The sequence below is a fragment of the Varanus komodoensis genome, unplaced genomic scaffold, assembly GCF_004798865.1.
Source record: "Varanus komodoensis strain SLA01 unplaced genomic scaffold, ASM479886v1 scaffold22, whole genome shotgun sequence".
NCBI lineage: Eukaryota > Metazoa > Chordata > Lepidosauria > Squamata > Varanidae > Varanus > Varanus komodoensis.
The window spans coordinates 15469601-15489977 of record NW_025335606.1 but is presented as its reverse complement, the minus strand read 5'-3'; the positions used below and the strand labels follow the sequence as shown (position 1 = coordinate 15489977).

At 38.5% G+C, this 20377-nt stretch overlaps 1 protein-coding gene across 7 annotated transcripts in view; it reads left to right on the top strand.

Moving 5' to 3' along the window:
• Positions 1-20377, top strand: part of CPLANE1 (ciliogenesis and planar polarity effector 1) — an 86551-nt gene that overhangs the window by 49420 nt on the left and 16754 nt on the right. For 5 of the 7 annotated variants that reach the window (XM_044431207.1, XM_044431208.1, XM_044431204.1 and 2 more), the window contains 18 exons: positions 2022-2312; positions 2447-3211; positions 3471-3625; positions 5423-5537; positions 6318-6369; positions 7305-7403; positions 7749-7844; positions 8370-8462; positions 10595-10716; positions 10892-11087; positions 11347-11582; positions 12712-12802; positions 13034-13192; positions 15213-15246; positions 16365-16493; positions 17279-17444; positions 18632-18693; positions 19540-19704. In XM_044431207.1, coding sequence (XP_044287142.1) covers positions 2022-2312; positions 2447-3211; positions 3471-3625; positions 5423-5537; positions 6318-6369; positions 7305-7403; positions 7749-7844; positions 8370-8462; positions 10595-10716; positions 10892-11087; positions 11347-11582; positions 12712-12802; positions 13034-13192; positions 15213-15246; positions 16365-16493; positions 17279-17444; positions 18632-18693; positions 19540-19704 — 3026 coding nt within the window. Of the gene's footprint in view, positions 1-2021; positions 2313-2446; positions 3212-3470; positions 3626-5422; positions 5538-6317; positions 6370-7304; positions 7404-7748; positions 7845-8369; positions 8463-10594; positions 10717-10891; positions 11088-11346; positions 11583-12711; positions 12803-13033; positions 13193-15212; positions 15247-16364; positions 16494-17278; positions 17445-18631; positions 18694-19539; positions 19852-20377 lie in introns of all 7 variants that reach the window. The other 2 variants (XR_006414843.1, XM_044431206.1) reach the window with 2 other exon arrangements.

The window sequence follows — 20377 nt, the reverse complement described above, 5'->3', positions numbered from 1 at the left end:
CAAAAAGTGGTTCTCCTGTTTTTTCCTTGAAAGTAAGCTCAAGGCTTCATCTTCTTGTGTTCACCTGGCAGTAATTTCAGTGTTCCATCTTCCTGTGCTAGATTTTTCTGTTTCTCTCATACTTTTTCCCAAAAGTTTTTCCATGGACTTTGAAACATTGCTCCACCAGTTCAATCTCTAGTACTGCATTGGAGTTTGTCTAGTTCTTCAGGCTTTGACATCAAAGCCCTTCAAGTCTCTGACTATGGTCAGCCTTTGTTTATGATGAGAGCTGGCTTTTCTGTTGGCTTTCATGTGTGTTCATCATGCTAGTGAATTGTGTGCAGTTCAAATGTACCCTCCACATACTTTTCACAAAGTGGTGATTTGGCCAAATCCTTCCCTCCTGCCAAAGGTTCTTTCAAGTTTTTATATTAACCAAGATGTTATAATACCTACCTTCTCTCTCCCATTCTTGCTGTTTTGGTTTACTGTACATACCCTTGACAGTCTGACACTCATGTTCTACCAAATCATAAGACGCAAAGACCCTTTTTGTGCTATGAGGACAGGAATAAAGCATTCCCAGTTCCTGGGAACTTCCCAGTTGAAGACTTGCATCCTGTTGCCCTGGAACTTTCAAGACTATTAACAGCTCACTCTGCTCATAGAGCAGCAACCTCAACTGCTTTCGGAGCATGTGTACTTCTGTCTAAATTATATAGGACTAATGACACCTTCCCGCTACTGATAAACCAGGTTGCTAATTGCCCATATGCATAATGCAGAGGCAACAAAGAAGGACAGGTTGTTTAGCTGTAACTGTTTGAGGGTCTTCTGTTCATTCATACAAGTCACCCATTGTTCCCACTTCAGCACCAGAGTTTTGTGGCAATACCTGAAGTGAATATATGCTTGGTATAGTCACCATATGTGCTTCAGTGTTGATGACAAACATTCTTTTGTTTATGGGGCCACAATGTCTGCTCTCAGGAAGAAGAAAGAAAATGGGCAGGAACCTACCAGGAACTTCCTGAAGGATGCATGAATGAATATAAAGGCCTTTCCCCAAAGTGGAGAACTTTGTTTCTTCATGTTATTTTATGACCGAACAGAGAATTGACTAAAATATAATATAATTCATTTTAGTTCATTTAAGTTGCAATCCTACGTTGTGCTGACGATAGCTGAGAGGCAAGTGGATGCCAAGAACCAGTGTGGTGTAGTGGTTAAGAGTTCAGGACTGGGACTTGGGAGAACTGTGTTCTAGCTCCCACTCAGCCATGGAATTCACTGGGTGACTTTGGGCCAGTCAAGACTTTTAGCCCAACCTACCTCATAGTGTTGTTGTGAGGACAGGATTGAGAGAATTATGCAAGCCACCTTGAGTTTCTTGAAAAGAAAAAAGGCAGGATATAAATAAAATACATAAATGTGCTATTCTGGTGGGGGAGGATTTCTCTCAAGGAAATCCTCAGCTATAGAAGCTTTTTGAAATAAGGCTTCACACAGGTACAGAGCCTGTATGTGTGAATACACAGATGACCACTGATAGAACCCTAGTAAGCAACTTCTTTTCTCTTCTTGCATTAGATATCTAGATGAATGTACAGAGCTTCTACTTGTGAAATGGTGCTGTGTTTTTTAAACAGTTTCTTTGAGAAAACTCACTGTAATAAATTAATTTGTTAATTAATTTAAATTAATGAAGTATATTAATTGATTATACTCCTATACCAGTACAAAAATCTGCATTTGCAGCAACTGTACTTACATTATTTGTACAGGACCAAACTTTGCTCTTGAAATGGTAATAAACACTTTTGAAGATATCCAGTAGAATGTTTGGTATTATTCAGTTGCTGTTTCCACTGTTCTTAGATAATTTTGTGCCACTTGAAGAATAAGAAGCAAATTATGACCAGGAAGCAGGAAAGTATTTCAGTTGCTATCTGTTTTAATAGGATAATTATGCAACTACAAATATTTGTTGATGGATTTTGGTCAAGACACATTTTAGCAAATCTTAATTTCTGTTCTAGCTGCAGCAGATCAACTTTATGAGCCTCATGCAAATAGTGGGATCATCTTTTGCCAGTCTGCCAAATCTGTCACAACAAATGCAGCAGTCACAGCCCTTTCCGTTGGGAAGAAACCAGGCTACAAATGATGCAGGGACCAATGTAGGTCAGTCTCTCCCTAAACATCAATCAGATGACTTTCCAAAAGCACAGTCTCCAACTCTAGAAAACACATGGAATGTTAATAAGGAACATACCAGTCCTGGGGAAAAGAAGAACTTACATGAACAAAGCCACAATGGAAATATTTCAGTAAGTAAACACTTGCGTTTTCAGAATAAGAAGTTATCTTATATGCTCTGCTATCCTTCATTATTTTTGCCTTAATATAGCAAGACAATATCTGTAAATCTTATATAAATATCACAATATTTTTTCTCATTTAGAATTCTGCACACATCAACAATTCTTCAGGCTTACCAGGGAGCAGGTCCAGTGGTGCAAGGCTGATTCCTCCATTTCAAAGCTTGCTTCATCAAGTTACAACTAGGCCACTGCCTTTATTAACTGCTTCACTGCATGCTGAGAAGAAGCCTAAGCTTATTCCACTGGCAAAACCCTCAAACAATGTGGATGGGTTTCCTTTGCTTAAACTTAAATCAAACTATCAGTTCCAGCCACTCAATATTTGCCCAGTGGCCTTTCCCAAATCTTTCGCTGAACCATTTCCACAACAAAGGGAAGCTTGGGGTCCTGCTGCACCTCCCCCTATGGTAAAAAATCCTCAGGATTTACAGGTGTCCTGGCACAACAGTGGGAGAACAGCACAGCTAAATTTGAACAACTGCAACCATGAAGTTGTAAGGCAAGTACAAGAGCAGATGAGCCATTGGGCAGAAAATGTAAATACAGGGACTTCTATGTATCTTCCTCTGGATGACTGTGAAAAGAAGAGAAACATGGCATCTTCACAGCACTTTTATGCTCATCTGAGGGCAGAGAAACGACTGGTTGACAATGAACTTCCCTTGTATAAATCTTACAAACATTTCACTGAAATTCCCCTGCTATATCTGAAGCCCCGCTCACAGACCAAAGAAGCTTCCAGTTTAATGCCTGATAAACATACAAGAATGGTGACAGATTCCAGAGATCCATTTGGGCAGACAGGATTACCATTACTTTATGCTACTTTGCCTCAACTCACCAAGGTAATCTATTTGATAAATATAACATTTTGAATAAAAATGTTAATACTTTCTTAAAAATATGGGCATGCAATTTAAGTGCTCACTTTAAGTGTCTCTTATGCTTGATTCTCCACCAAATGCTATTTGCTTCATCCATTACATTATTGGAAGTTAAATGTTTTGACTTGTATCAGAGTCTGACATTTTCTACTTACCCTGCTTACCACAGAATTGGAAGAGAGATTCTTAATGCAACTGTTTTGTTTGCTTTGCCAAACAGTTTCAAACACCAAAGCTCATACCACTTCAAACTCTCCTTGCATTTGAGCAAAGCTGTCAGGATGTCCAATCCCCACTTATTGAACATAAAAACCATCAGTTATTAAAATGTAACATTAAACCATGTGAAGCAAGGCAAGACAAGAAAAATAAAAGGTAAGAGCAAAGAGTGCTGCCTATCTTTATTTTGTCATACCTACCAATAATTTAAACTTGATCATGTCAGTGCCAATGTGTTTACTGTTCTGTGAAAAGGACTATACTTTCAGGCTGATGACATGTCGCAAAGAAACTATAATTGCTGTCAGTTGCTGGTCCAGAATCATTGTGTCCTTCATTCAAGGGAAGAAAAAATGTTAATATACCGGACTGACTCTAAAAGGAAGCTCAGCACCTTCTTTCACGCTACTAAATTTTTATCCCTTCTGTTTTTGCAGAAGTATCGCAGAGATTGTGCCATCTGCTTTCCTGTCAGCAAATGCTTACATCTTTTCCCTTCAGCCTGCCAAACGGAATTTTATTCTGTTTTTTCTTGTTGTTCATTCCTTCCTGCTTTTTAAGAAGAAACTCCATCCCTAAAATAGGTTCACCAGAATGGAGCACAATGGATAGATTTCATGAAGTTGAAAAGAAGAGCTGCAATAGATAAAAGAGTCACCAGCCTCTCCTAGAAGGGAGCTAGCTCTTAGCCCTAGTCATTCCTTGTCCTTTTAATAATCAGGAAATAGTCTCTGAACCCTAAAGGGACAAGGCTGTTAACATCAGCCATGCAGTCAAATAAGCCTATGCACATTTTTAATGCAGAATAGCAAAGGAAGAGACAGGCAGGGTCCTGTGGCCATTAAGTGGTCCAGGCTAACAGTTATTTAGAAGTGTAAAATGGGTGAGGAAGCACCTGTTGCTCTTCAGAAATTGGATTCAGACTCCCTTTAGCCCAACATAATGGTCAGGAATGATGGGAGTTGTAGTCTAACAACTTCCCAGTTTGGTGTGAGGAAGCATCTGATAGTGGGGTTGCTCCATTCCCCAGGAACAGCAAGGAGTACATGATACATTGTCTAGTTCCAATGATCCAGGGCTCCTCTTCTAGTTCATCCTTGCTTTTTGCCCAGGACAGAGCTGTTCCTCCCTTAGCTGCAAGGTTTTTCAGCTCCTTTGCTAGCTTTTTCTCTTCTTGGATTTTGTTTCTTCTACCTTCCCTTTTCAATTAACTTGGTGTCAAATTTTAGCCTATGTGTAAAACTGGAGGAGGATCACCCAAATAAGACAAAGATCTTTGTTATGTGATCCCTGCCTTTCCTAGGTGGTGTGGAGACTTAAGCATCCATTGTTAGATTGCTTCTATCACACTAGCCAAAAAGAATGTTCATGTAAATAACTCATGTTCCAGTGTCCCCATCTATTATGTAGAAGAATCAGTGTTTAAGCTCATCCAGTTTCCACTTTTATTTCTGAACACCTCTCTGAAAGACTCCCATAATATTTGTTCTTGCCTTGGGTAGAGTAGTGTCCTCTTCCCTTTCATACTATGAAATAGTGTCATTGCCCCTGCCCACTAAATGCCATCTGTTACTTGCCTGGCATCAGAAGTGGGCATCTTTGAGCTGCTGTCAGGGTCCCAAAAGACTCCATTGGCCTCCTTAAGTTTCCTATAGTGACTTGCAACAATGCTAGGTGCCCTGAGCTGCTATAGAAGATTTAAAACGGTAGTTTCCCATCTGCATGGTGCTTTTTCTAAGTGCACTTATTGTCAGCGTGGGGACGGGGACGCATACTGACATAGGAGGAACCCACCAGAGGGCATCTTGTTCAGAACTCTTCAGCTTTGGAACTGGCCTTGGCATTTTAATAATATTGGGAATTTGCCTACTAGCCTTTTAACAAAGATAGCCTGTTGTTTCTTAAATCAGGATGTAATTATTATTTTTAATTAAAATGTTAATGTGATGATAGGGAGAAGAGACGTGTTGAGAAACAGATCAAGGAGAAGGATGAGAGGAAGAAAACAACCATGAATTTTCAACAAGGTTATTCTGTTGTTTTAACTGATGTTGAACAGCAAGCTAAGGTACAGTGATATGGGAATGCTCATTCATAATTATTTTGCTGGATGTATCATTCCTGTTAAAGTTCTGATGCACTTTAGAAATCATGAACAGAAATTTCTTTCTCACATGTTCTTTTAGCGATATATTTAGCTAGTCTTCTAGTACAGCATCCAGAGAACTTCAGCCACAGGTGGTATAGAAATGAAGAGGAAGAGTGTGGGGAGAGGAGGAAGAGAAGAGTTTTCCCTTTAGCTTCTAGTATAGTGTAGTGATAATTCCCCTTTTAACCTCTGTATTTCATGAACTATTTTCTCCCAGACAAAACTGCAGTGTACTTACTGCATTAAGAAAGCACAGTTTTTACAGCCCAAATGAACTGTTGAAAGCAACTCTTTAGGAAAATAGAGAGAAAGGCAGTGGAAAGCATAAGGACAAACCTGTTCTGCCAATTTATGTGGCTCTACAGCAGTACAATTCTGAAGCACTTAATCTATGAAATAAGCCATCAGAATACATAAATAAAATTTTGTTCAGATGCAACAAATCTTTCAAACTAGATAGATTAATCAAAGCAGAGCATATTTTATTCCCCCTCCCTTGCCCACCAATGTGTTCTAGGTAGTATTTTAAGATGATAGTGAGAATTTTGGAAGCTAAGCAATTTAATAAACTGGGTGCTATACTTTAATTGAAAGGTATAGCACACTTATTGTATCTTAGCTGCGCACACTAAATAATATTTAGTATGCTAGCTGCTAGCAGCATCTTTCTATATTTAATTATACTTATTCTTATGTTAGTGCATCCAAGAAGAATTGAGCTATGACCTTGGTGATGGTGACTCCTTACTAAGTGAGTATTTCCTACAAAATGATGTTGAGAAATGGAAAACCTAGCAATTACATTCAGTAGAGCTTCCTTCTGCATCCTTTGCTAAGTATTTCAATTCAGGAAGTACTAATTTTGAGTTAATTGCCTGTTCTACTAGTGGTCATTCCTGGTAGCACAGCAGCAGTATTGGATGCTGGTTATTAAGACCTATCTCACAGGATTATTACTAGAGATGAGCATTTCACAGGCAGCAGAGGAAGTGGCTTACCATTAGGTGATGGTGACTTCTTAATATACTTTTATTCTTTACTTGTCACGGATAGATGCGGAGCTCTTTCATATCGTCCCCTCCTTCAGAATCCTCAAGAACAACTTAGTGGACGTGCTGCCATTACTGCCTCCTCTCTTCTTCTCTCCTAAGTGAGGCATTCTAAATGAAGTGGCTCTAGCTATGAAGACTGGCTGCATTGCCACGGCACATTCCGTTTTCATGGTCACCTCACTCAGAATGTGTTGCTCAAAGCATGGCATTTGGATCTTGTGGGCTTTTCAGAGAATCTGTCTGATCATTCTTTCAGGCTCAGAGAATCCACCAAGCAAGAGAAATGGGCAAAATGGATGGGTGGGCAGCCTGCAGGGCAAAGGTGCAAGAACTCCACTACCATGTTTGGAGGGGGTACCATTAGAATTTGGCACCCAAAGGTGCTGCCATATTCATCTCCCTTCCATGCAGTCCTGGTCAGTTGATTAGCAAAGAAAAGTCTTTGATGACAAATGTAGCAATCAAGCAAGCTTATGTTAGAGAAGGCAGTTGAGCAAGAGTACTGTACTGCAAAGATTCTTATGCTTTCATCTTAAATGTATAGCTGAAGTAATGCAGTTAGCAGCAGCTGTTGAGAATGAGATAATTTCCCAACATTTAATCTGCATAGTAATCATATGATCTTCTATTTTAGACCCAGAGCCAGTTATTTCTTCAGCAGAGTTACATTACTTGGCTTCTGTAAGAAAAAGGACTGCTGATCTTCAAGATGCTAGCACAAATACAGATGCTGGTAAAATATTTGCAAGAAATTGCTGTGTTATTTTTTAAAAAACTTTTGAAACTGCTTTTTTCAGTTCAGGTTTTGAGTGTCTATAAAGAGTATGTTAGTTCAGAACTGAGTTCAGTTAGGCATTTCTGAAGAATTTAGTAGCCTAGGAGTTGTAGAAGAAATGACAATAAGAATATTTTTGGTATATTACATATCAAACTTAATGTTTGTTGAAAGCTGTATCTGTTCAGGCCAAATTAATTAGTTTTCCCTAGGAATTACTCTTTGATAAGTTAATAGAACTATTTCTCCTTATATTGATTTATCTTGATTTTATTGTTTCCTGATTTTTTCTTGTCAATCAAGTAATTAAATTGCACCAAGATATTCAAACTGTCTCAGAAGAAATAGATTATGAACCTGGTAAAAATCAACCTATCACCTCTTCTGCATCTGTAACAGGTGTGCTTTCTGTCTGTTTGTGTTAACTGTACTGGTTGATGTTTTTAAATGTGCACATGCTCTATTGCATCCAGAGCCTTGTGAATACAATTCACTTGAGGAAATCTCCTACTACAGAAATGGAAAACTGATTGATTCCATACTTTCTCTCCAGTCCCCTGTGTCACCTTTTGCCTAAGCATCTCAGGAAGGTTGTAGGGATCATCAAAATAGCACTGTAGGTGCTGAAAGGAAAATAAATGAAAAATGTAGTGCCTACACTACCTTTCCCATGACCAGGAGTTATTGCTCAACTGCCCAGCATTCTGTTTATGGAATGTTCTGTTTATGGAGGGGGCTACTCTGGATCCAAACTTAAATGTAATCTTTTAATTAGCTCTAAATTTTTAGATCTTTTAGTTACTCTCAAGCCCAAGTTATTTGATCTTTCTTGTGAGAATCACTCTCCTTTAATATGTAATAGAATGTTGATCTGTCTTGTGCTGGTTAATCAATGTGGATTTTACTTATTTTTTTCTAATCTAGTACTTCAGTCACATCCAGATGTGCAAAATGTCACAAGTGAAGTAATTTTACATCATAAAAATCATCCAGCCACCCCTTCTACATCTGTAACAGGTGTGCTTCCAGTCAATTTATTTGTGTTAACTTGTATTTATTTCTTTGTATGTACTTTGGAAAAAATGTATGTTGTATCTTCATTCAGGAAACTCTTCATTTTTCTTAAAATATAGGAGAGGTTTTAACGTGTAAAAATGGCTATAGTCTTGCACAGGTAATTTGATCGCCCCATCACTATATGTTTAAAATTCATGCTGATTTTCACAAATTCCCACAGGTTAACCACATATTGGAAGACATTTTTCAAAGTCATTCATTTTTCAAGTATGTGCTTAGGAGCTCATATATAGTCTTTGCCACTCCTTGAGTTTATTCATTGATTTCAGAAAAAAGGTTATGTTGGAAAAAAATGTATCCTCTGGCCATACAATTGTTTTCATTCTGAAAGTTTCTTACACTTGATGGGTATATTGGCACTGGGAGAGGAAGGGTTCACTTTTGCTGTCATTCCATTTTCTCTTCTAAATCCCCCTTTGAAGCTGCTCTTTTCCCAGATGGGAAAGGGTTTACCACACCCCCTCAGTATTGCCACTCCAAACAGAATCAGAATCTACCCATACATGCTGTTAAACCCAGAGGAAGAAAAAGAAGAGAAAATATACGCTGTAAGAAATCCTAAAATGCATCTCGTATGTTTTGTGTAGTGTGGGCTTCAAAAATATAGTTCAGGTTTTTAGTCATATATTTCTGTCAGGAGTAGACCTCGTGTGTGTGTGTGTGTGTGTGTGTGTGTGTGTGTGTGTCTTAGCCCCCTGAAATATCTAGAACTCATGTCTAAATATTTCAGGGGGCTAAGTTATACACACACACACACAATCTATATCTATAGAGAGAGACTGAATAGTGGTTAAGAACAGCTAGAAGTCTTTTGGTTCTAATTTCAACTTAGCTACACATTTATTAGTCTTAGACAAGCCATTATTTCTCAGCCTCCATTGTATTTTGTTATCTTATCATGTGGACATGATAAATACTAGTATAAATTACAGAGACTTGTGATAGAATGTAAGAGGCAGTTTTGGTTTGTAGAATTTAGTAAATATTGTACAATGCAGTAATTGTTGGATTTTGTTGCCAGTATGATTACACCCAGTCCCCCAGTTACGAATGTCCAAGTTAAGAAAAACCCCTACTTATGAATGAGCAAACCTGGAAGTCCCACCTCATCCTTGAGCAGCAAGCAAGCGGGCCTGCAGTCAGTGAGTGTTTAGTGATGAGGAAGGAAGGGAAAAATAAGAAGGGAGGAAGGGAAAGGAGGAGGAAGGAAAAAGCAGCAGGTGCTGCCAGAGAGTAGCAAAGTCAGAACTAAAAAACGACTCCAGTGGTAACCCCCTGCTCCAGCAACACAATCCAACCCTGTCTCTCCATCACCAGGTCCATCTTCTCCAACACCAGTGCCATCTCCCAATTAACATTAGGGTTAATGTTAGCTCAGGAAGTATTAACCTTTAATAATCTTTTTACTATATTTCTTTCTTACTATCTGCTGTTTTAAGAATTGTACCATGTATCTACACATATATATACAGATTCTCCCTCTCTCTCTAGTGCCTGTAGTTATTTTATTATTGATGTATTATTATCATTATTAAAATGCTGTATTATATTTAAGATGTTTTAGTGTATATGGAAGTGTTCCTTAAGTGTTTTATATGCTTTTTATATACATGATTTGACATTTAAAGACAATCTCAGGAACAGAACTCTTTCTTAACCCAGGGACCAGATGTATTTGCTATGACAGATCATATGCCCAGTTTGGGATTACATTGAGTTTAAGGCTTCTCTTTTTAAAAAAATAATTATGATTTGACTTGGAGCATAATTAGGAGGGGTCTGTTTAGCACTTGTAGAATACAGGCTTGAGAGGGGTCAAAATTAGCTTATTAGCACCATTGGTGCTCCATTGATGCTACAGTTACCCTCTTTTGAAAACAATATTCCATAAATGGAGGGAGGGATATATGTTGTTCACTCCTGCTTTAGATCTTGATTGTCTTAGCTACTGTACATTCTCGGCTTTTCTATATTTGTACCAGTGTTATTACTAATTCTTTCAAAATAAGGTTTCTATCGCACTTGGAAATATACTGCCCATAGGGTTTAGACTTTCCCTTCTCTTCTTACAGAACTTTGGCCTTCTGGTAATCCTCAGACATTGCCACCTGATCTGTGCTTGAACTGCAGATTCCCTACTGAAGTCACAGAAAAGCCTTTGCCATCTTCCTTGTCTGATATTCCACTGGATTTGGTCAGTAGTGATAAATATTTGGTGATATAATGCAACAGTCAAAAAGCATACCTGCCTGTCTTATTAATAGATCAGCTGTGGGGAGAAAGGTTCAGTTCTATGATTTATCTGTAAAAATCTTGAATACTTTAATATTGCTTGCTACCCATAATCTATTGTTTTAAATATGGTTTAGACTGGAAGGAACTACATTGAAGTGGTTGATATAGAAAATGATGATTTTCTGAAAAATTTACCTGATACGTTTGAGTCTGTTCCAAAACACATTACTGCACAACCTGTGAAGACTGAATTTCCTACTTCTGCAAAACTGCATCACATGGCAGCATCTGTCACTAATGTAATTCCACCAGAAGAATTCAAGAATGAAGGTGAACATCTTTAATATTTTGGCTGCTTTAAAATGTATTCCTTTTAATACTATTTAACTTAACTTCATTCCTAAGAAAAGTGTACTTCTAACCTTCTTTTGTTTCGTATTAGAAAACAGTGTATTTCATTGTTCCATACCACTTTCTGGAGACTTTGTGAGAAAGCAATTATTTAAAAGCTGTAATTATTTAAAATGCTGGATTTTTAAACTGATAGCATGGGACAAGCTTCAACATTTTTTTCTTTTCAAATGTCAAGTAGATATTCTTCAAAGTGAATCACCACAAGTGTCACCAGAGACAGAGGCTTCTGGAGATCCACTTACCTTGAGGTTTCTACATGAAGATTTCAGCACTAAGTCCTCCACGGAATTCTTAGCCAGAAAAATTAGCAAACAGCAGTTCTCTACAAAACTAAAGGAAATGAATAGACAACTATTGACCCTACAGAACATGGCAGAAAGAATGGAGAAAGAATTTAGGAATACCAAATTGGTATATGTGTTTTATTTATTTTCTTCTGTTCAGAGCTTTCTTTTTTCCTGTGAGAAATATGATAAAAATTAAATGGATCAATATTATATGTATTTTGAAAAGGAAATATTTTTAAATGGTAATTACAGTCTGTTGTAAACTGTCCCGAGACATCTGTGATGGGACAGTATAGAAAAGTTATAAATAAATTTAAAAAGAAATGCATTTTACAAGTACTACAATTTGATGCATAAAAATATAGACTGGGTTTGCATGACACAGCAACCCATTGTGGAAAACTAGCCACACTCCTTTCTCATGTTGTACCAACCTGGACCACTACCCACAGGGTGGCTTGTTTGTAGGCAGCAACCACCCTGACAATCCCTGGATTGTTCTAGGGCTTGTTCTAACCGCAAAGTGTTGCCATGTCATCCTAACTGGGTGACTGATCCCACGGTGGATGCAAGGAAACAGTGAGCAAGCGAAAGCAACGGGAATCCCTTGCTCTTCTTCCTTAACTCGTTGGGGCCATAGCCAGACAGCCACAGAGACCAGGATTTGCTCAAATGTTTCTGCTGTTTTTTATTTTTGATAGATGCATGCAGGTATGCAAATCCAACTATCCAAAATATGCCTCCTTGTCTGGATAGAGTCTCCTGTCAAAGTACAGGATATGACTTCCTTTATGGAGTCAGTCCATTTCATATTTGCCTTTAACTTTCCCTAACATGATAGTCTTTTCCAGTGAGTCTTGTTGACTCATGATGTACTCAAATACAACAGCTTCAGTTCCATAATTTTTGTTTCCAGGGAAAGTTCTGGCTTGATTTGATCAAGGGCCCACTTGTTCACCTTTTTGTTGGTCCTGGGTATTTGCAAGCTCTCTGCCAGCACCATGTTTCAAATGTATCCATTTTCTTTCTGTAAGCTTTCTTCATTGTCCACCTTTCACACCCATACATAGTGATCAGGAATACAATAGTGTGAATGTTCTTTACCTTGGACTTCAGTGGAACATCTTAACCTAGATGATCTTTTCTAGTTCCTCCAAGAGTAGAATAACTTTATGCATACATTAATTGTATATTTGTCCTGTTGGAATACCTCCGTTAAATAGCATTGTTGAAAGTGTAATTTCTTTTTCCAGCTAGTGAAAACAGTAGATGCTGTTATGGAAGCTGAGCCAAGAGAGGATGACATTTCTTTCTTTGCATCTGGTGTTAGGCTTTCCAAAGAAGGTTGGTGTTTTTGGCTCCCTTGGTAGAACTGTGGGAAATGCAGTGTACAGTAGTCACCAGTAAGAGAGGAAGGTTCATGGGTTCAGGACAAGAATGGGCTGACTTGCCACCTCATCATGGATTTGCATGTTGACCCCTAGTCTGCCTACTCTGGAGGTTGAACACTTGCTTGTACATTTTTTAAACTAAACTTAAGCTCATCTGGTTTCAATTATTCTTCTTTTGAAACAGAACATTACTCAAGTCATGTACGTGTAGAGAATTTAATAGAGGTGGCCGAAAGCTCAGAAACTGAACCTTCACAAAGCAGTTACATTGTCTTGCAGACACCTTCTATTTCTTCTTCAGCATCTGCTGCTAATCTTCCCACTGATAAAAAGACATCTACTGGTACTGTTTTGTACTTGTTTGTTTTACTTTGATTCAGAAATTAAGCAGTTGTGCTGTCTGTTGTTTCTAGGAAGCATTTTTAGTATTAGCCATGTTTTCATAACAGCTGAATTAAAGCTCTGAACTTAACTTGTATGTTTAACTCCCTTGAGCTGTTTTGAGGAAGTGTGAGATGTAAATGTAATAATAAAATGAACAACTAGTGCACATAAGCATTCTGCCTCTGATACTAGAGACAGCATCTAGCCATCAAAATTAGAGATTGATAGATTTATCCTCCCATTATCCAATACTTTTAAAAAGAAATTCAAATTAGTTACCATCATTAGTAACTGTGATAGTGAATTCCATAGTTTATATATGCACTCAATGAATAAACTCTTTTATCTGTTATCAGTCTCTTACCAAATAGCTTCATGGGATGACCTCAGATTCTAGCAGTATGAAGTTACTTGGTGGGAAATTCATAATACCAGAACTTGTGGTCACCTATCACACTGATTGGTGGGGAGATTCAAGATGAATAAAAGAAATAATTCTTTGTGAAGTGCATAATTAAACTATGGAATCCTTTTCAAGCAAGATGTAGTAACAGTCACCAAACTGGATAGCTTTAAAAAAGGGGTTGGACAAATTCGTGGAGGATAAGTCTGTCAATAGCTACTATACCTGATAACTATATGGCACTGGTTTTCAACTGCCAGCCCACAGACCAGCTCCGGCCCACCGGCATTTCCTGCTGGACTGTGAAAGATTATTTTAGAGAATTTTTTTTGGTACTATATTTAAAAACTAATTTGCAAAATACTATATTATGTATACAATGCTTTTTATTTCTGCCTCAGAGGTCCCCAAAATAAGTTTCCTATTTTTGCTAGTCTCCCAGCTGTAAAAAGGTTGAAAACCACTGCTATTTGGTACCTCCAATATCAGACTAGTATGCTTATGTACTATATTTGCTGGGCAACTTGGGCAGGAAGGTACTATTTCACTCCTGTCTGTCTGTGGATTTCCTGTGACCATTGTGTGGACAGAATGCTGGATTGGATGGCCCACCATGCCTCTTTTCATGTTCTTAACTTGTTTTGATGAGCACCCATAAAATCGTAATATCTGTTGAAATTCTCAAGTGTGGGTTTGTATTCAGTGTTAGTCTAACTTAAGTCCTATAACTTGCAGTGGAACTACTTAAAGCAAGACAACATTAGATAAAGTGCTATGTCTACTCTGAGCTGATGTTAACTCTATCAATTCAATTTGCTGAATTGTGATTAAGATACTAGTTTTGCTTAGCGCCATTGTAGGCTTGATCCATAATTACAGGCCTGATTCCTCTAGGCTGGCTGCTTAAATCCATCTCCATCAGTTCAGTTGCTCTGGCTTAAACCTGTATCCAACCATCCATCTTTAGAAGATAAAAGTAAAATTGCTAAAATATATATAATAGTTTCCTATCTATATCCCATGCAAAAGGCACTCTACTTTGTCTCGTTACACTTTCACACAAAGACTTGAGGTGACAGTAGTGTTGCACATGACAACACTTGTACTCTTGATGATATCATGCCATGGCTGGATACTTGAGGTCTTGAACTAGCACATAACAAAAACATCTGATGGTATGTTCCTTGATGCCATGACCAAGGATTGGTCCATTCATCCCCAGATGACTTTAAATTTGGTGGGATGCCATTTAACATAAAGATAGTAGCACTGCTTATACCATTTATTTCAGAGTATTATCACAGTAGAAAAGTAAATTCCTCTTGGGTGGGTGATTTTTACTATAGTTCTGATATTAAGCTGATAGTTTTCTGAGTAATGTAGCACTGCCTAATAAAGAATTATTAATTACTTTTGCAAGCCCTAATGTAACCCTACCTAGCATGGCCAGTGATTAAGAATGTTGGACATTGTAGTACCAAGACATCTGGAGGGTATCAAATGGAAGCTTCTCTTGTGGATCATACACATAATGTTACAGATATATTTTAGTGATGAACTCTTGTTTCTTTTGTAGATATCAAATTTAGAATAGGAGAACTGGATGAGAGGTATGTATAAGTAAATATTTCATTAAAGTTATTCTGAAATGAGAAGAATCCATATAAATAAAAGTTCTCATAGGCCTAATTTAGGAGATAAGATAGGACAAAAATAGAGGATATTAGTGTTTACCAAATAAGAAAGGGAAGATAGCACTATGGAAGTGGCAGAGCAGGGGACTAGGAGGTTAGATGACCAAGAAACTTGAGTACTATTGAAAATAGTGAGCCATGGGCCTGGAAATAGATAACTTGGGAGGAAAGGAGAAGAAATGGGGGTGCTTCTAATTAGCTGACTTCAGAGGAAAGTGCAACCAAAGGTCTATGTTTCCTGGTTCATTAGAAAAAAATGCTATGGACACAGACTACCTCCAGTTTTTTCAGGTTCTACATTACAAAAATTGGATAATAGCCTAACACCTACCTGATCTTGTTGACAGTGAAGTGCATCACATTATCCACCATCATCCAAACAAAGGTGTCTGGTGAAGAAGGATGAGGAGACCAAGCAGAGGCTAAGCTATTGACTAAGATCCTCAATGACACCACAGTTTGGATTAAAAATAGTTTTAGATGGAGAGCTTTGTCAATGGCACTTCCCCTTAATTTGCAATTAAATTCAGGAATGTAGCGTTCATCTTAAGACTTTTTGTCTTAAGACATTGCATCTCAATGCTCTGTGCTTCCCACAGCTTCACTTCTACACTTTGGCCTAGTACCAACCCATATAGTTCACACCTAGCCCTATCAAACTCCAGGTAGGATGTATAGAGCTAGTAGGTTGTGCAGACACCTGGAGTGTGTCTGCACAACCTGTGTACACCTGGAGAGTTAAACATGCCCAGGTCTTTAGGGATTATTTTTATAGCTGCTTGATTAAGTCTATTGACAGAAGAGTGTTTTTAACCCTTCACCCATCCTGTTCTTTCTTCCTGGAGGGAAACTGCTACAGGTGCTAGTATCGGTTATCATCCTAGGGCAAATAACAGCTGGGGGATTTTGGCTGGGGGGAAAGGAATGAAATTTAAAATTATTTTTCTGAGCCATACAGTTAACACATTGTCCAGCTTGCCCCTAGATTTTCTTAGAAGTGGTTTCCCATTTATAGTAATATTCACTTTTTCTAGCGTTTCAGAGGATTGCCTACAGATCACTGGCTTGAGTGGAGTTTCTGACATTATCACTGATCTTATTGAGGGTGGCGTTTCTGCTTCAGAACTGGGCCTCACAGAAATACAGTCTAAAAAAGTCTCCAGGTAATGTTAAATGTACACCTTTACTGAGACAAAGGGTGCTTTGAGACAAAAGGCTCTTGCTACAAGTCAAGACATGCAGCTAGACGGTCCTTTCTTCCTTAATGTCATGGAAAGAGAAAGGAAAGGAGAAGCAGCGGGAAAACACAGGAGAATTGCAAGTGAAAGATACTGTTATCTGGACCTTCAGTGGATGAGCTTCCATGTTTTTCATGGGAGCATCCTGAGCTGCTAAGTCTTGTGCTTTACACACCAATGATGCAAGAAGTTGCATATGGGTGTAGGCACTCATATTTCCCCCAGAATTTTATATTGTGAGACTCCAATCCGATTTTCATGTGCTGTATAACTGGTGGCCGTGGATGGAAATAATTAGCCCACATGAGTCAAAAGGTAATGCGGCTGCATTACCTACACAAACAAAAATCTATTTCCATATGTGGATTACTATTGGCAGATCATAGTTAAATATAGATGTATACAACTAAAAGATTAAGTTGTAGCAATAAGGCCCATAGTGTGTGTGTTTAGTCCTGTGGCCAATAATCATGTACTGTCATTTTGATTCCTGTTATTACACTGCCCTTACTAATTTTATACTGATGCTATAAAATCAGGGATGGTTTTTATTTTAAATATAACTGTGTGTACTTTTGAAATCCTTGTAGAGCTTGGGGATTGTGTGTTTCTTTTACAAGTTTTTCCTCCAACATATATATTAACAATCATGTTGTAAAATGTAATATATCAGCATCTCTGTTGTGGTTTTATTTCATGCCTCATTTCAGCCTCTCAAGGGTAGCGAGTAGACATTCGCATAAAATAGAAAAAGATAGAAAAGAGTTACAGACCTGGATGAAAAGAAAGCGAAAGGAAAGACTAGCTGAATATCTGCAAACACTGGCTGAACAAAGGGCAAAAGAACATAATCCATTTCATTTGAGGAAAAAAATGGTAAGCTTATTTATGCTGAATTATCAAGCCACAGTAATGTTCCACAGTTGGACAACCTCCAGTCAAGCTTATCTATTCAAAATGGTAGTGGCGTACACTGAATTGTGGGCTAATTATGGCACATTGAACTGTGAGATCACATCTGAGATAGATGGGAGTGGAATGAGAGAGGGTATAATTTCTAAGCCTGCTCTTTTAACCCATGGATTAATCATTACTACTCTACCAGCCCTGAAAATATTTTCAGAGAGGAATTCTGAGAAGCAATCCCAGTGCCATGGAATTCTTTGCCCTTCCACATCTTAAACTTGGGTGTTTTCTAGAATCAGTGCAAAGCTTCTTATTTGCGCTGGCATTGAGAAGCTAGACATACAGATGTTATAGGCTGATTTAATTAAGAGACTTAACTGGATTTCCTGTTTTGAACTGTATTGTTGGAAATGAATGAGATAGGGAGGCAGGTAACCACAAAGGGAGGTAGTTGTGGTTAATACAGTGCATAAGGAAAGGTTCAGGGAATCTTCACTCAGGGCCTACAGAGGGGAATAACTCGACTTTCTGCAACTTGATGACTTCTAGTTGTTTTGAACTTCAACTCACTCAGTCCCAGGCCACCTGGGCCAATGGTCAGGAATGCTGTGAGTTGTTATCCTAAATATCTGGAAGGCACCAGATGAGGGAAGGTTGAATTACTTAATGAGATGCAGAGAGGGTTACAGTTCATAGTTATTGAAAATAAGCAGCCAAATCTGATCTGCACTTTTAATAGTGGACAGTCTAAAAATAATGTTGGAACCCTGCTATCTTATGTGTGCTCTTTACCCAAGTATCTCTGGGAAGAAAGCAGCAGCAAACATTTTAAAAGTACTTAATATAGTCTTGGTGTATTAGAGTGCTTAGTAGTGACTATTGTGGAATCACAGTAGTAAATTTCAATGCAGTTATTTAAAAGCAATTTCTAGTGTGTTGCACAAAGAGTTAATTTTTTTCTAGATGAAAGTACAGTTACGGTTTGTGATTGTTGGTTCAGAAGGTTTAAAGGCAACCAGTTGTCCAGTGGCCATTTCATGACCTTTCTCTGGGGCACCATTGTTAAATCCTAGCTCAGAAAAGGTTCCTGTACTGTTTTAAGAAAAGTTTTTAAGAAATAAAGGAGATGATAATATTTATTTGAATTTCTTTTGTAGCCACTTAGATTTACAACACGGGATATTGAATTACAGCAGCAAAAGAAAGATGAGAAAGATAAGTAAGTTTTTTTCCATTCTCATTCTAATCCTTTAATTCTCTATTGTTCTGACTGCTAATATTATCTGTTGTAATCACTGCAAATTAATGGATTTCTTTTATATAGCTTTCATTCTACAGATATATAATATATAATAGAATGAAATAATTCTTCTTGGTAAAAGTAGTTGACTTGTAGGGCTTGAGATGACATTCCAAACCTGGTGTTTTGCTGAAAAACAGGGTTAGTGGAAAAAACACTCCCTCAGAGAGCGAAAAATTTCTTAGAAGACTTGGCAAGTTTTATGTCCCATTGAAATGGACCTTATAAGAAGAAAGGCAGGCTCCTGGTTGATTCTGATTACCATGGAAATCGGAAACACAGAGGAAAAGCCAACTAAAAATAAGTAGAAAGCAGTGGGAGGCTTTGGAAAGGTTTTGTCTGTCAGAGGTAGTAACATTTTGAAGCCCAGTAATAGGAAGCAAGGAAGTTACTGGGAAATTACCCATAGTACAGTTTACAAATTATGATTAAAAGGTACCTGAAAACACCTTTAATTGGACCCTAAGGAAGTCAAAATATGTCCTCTGAAAACAAGGGGATATAAGTTAGCAATAACTAGCAAGTCTCATAGATTTCAATGACTCTGTTACTATTTGGATGAAACTCTCTGTGCTGGTGATGGATGATAGTCTTTCACTATTGTACCTATGGAACAGGAACAACGCTTTTTAAAAAAATCCATCAAGAAAAGGCTTTTAGGCTTCTTTTAGTAAGCTAAAGGAAATGTCAGTTTAAAAAAAAAAAGACTTCTTCAATTATGTAGTAAACACAAATTTCATAGGCATCTTGATTTTTCCTCTTAAGGGCCTTATTAACTGAACATTATAATCGTCGAATCTCTGAAGCCCTCACCCTTATGCATGAGCTGTTATCTGACTCAGTGAAGCTGTCTTCAACTGAATCTAATCAATTGCCTAAAATAAGATCACCTCATGATTTCAAGCAGTCAAGTGCCTCTTCCCCTGGAAGGTAAAGTATTTTAAGAAGACCATCACCTCCAGTCCACACGACAACCTGTACATGCCTACTTAGAAATCCCAATGAATTCGACAGAATGTACCCTCAAAGAAATGTGTAAAGAATTAGCTTTTGTTTGCTGCAGTGATACGAATTCAGGTAAGAGATCCAGGAAAGCTGATATAGCACATTGACTATGGCACCTTGTTGTTGCAACATTGCTGTCATCCCCCTTAGGTTTCTCTCTCAGCTGCCACCTGCCAGCAGCTATTCCATCAGCTCTGCAGGAAGTCTAGTTCCACACTCCACTGCAGGAACACCCATCTAGTTCCAGGGCTGGTGAGGAGGCATGGGACTGCTGGGGAGAAGACTCCTTGCCCTTTAACATGTCTGCTGCAAGCTGCCCCCTGCCCGCTGCCTTCCAGCCATCTTCATGGCCTCGTTGGAGGTGACCATCACTGCAGAGGGGAAGCACCTGTCTGGCTCTCCACCAGCCTCTTCCTGGGCTTATAGATAGGCTTGCTGCTGGGTGGTTGGGCTGCCCCTGGTGTCCCTGAAGAGGGTGACACCAAAGGGGGTGGGCCACTGTGGGATGCCACAAGGGTAGGGTGCCTGTCCACTTCTCCCTCACCTCCCCTGCATTTGTGGGCTTGTGCATGGAGCTGTGGCTGAGAGGGTGGCTGTG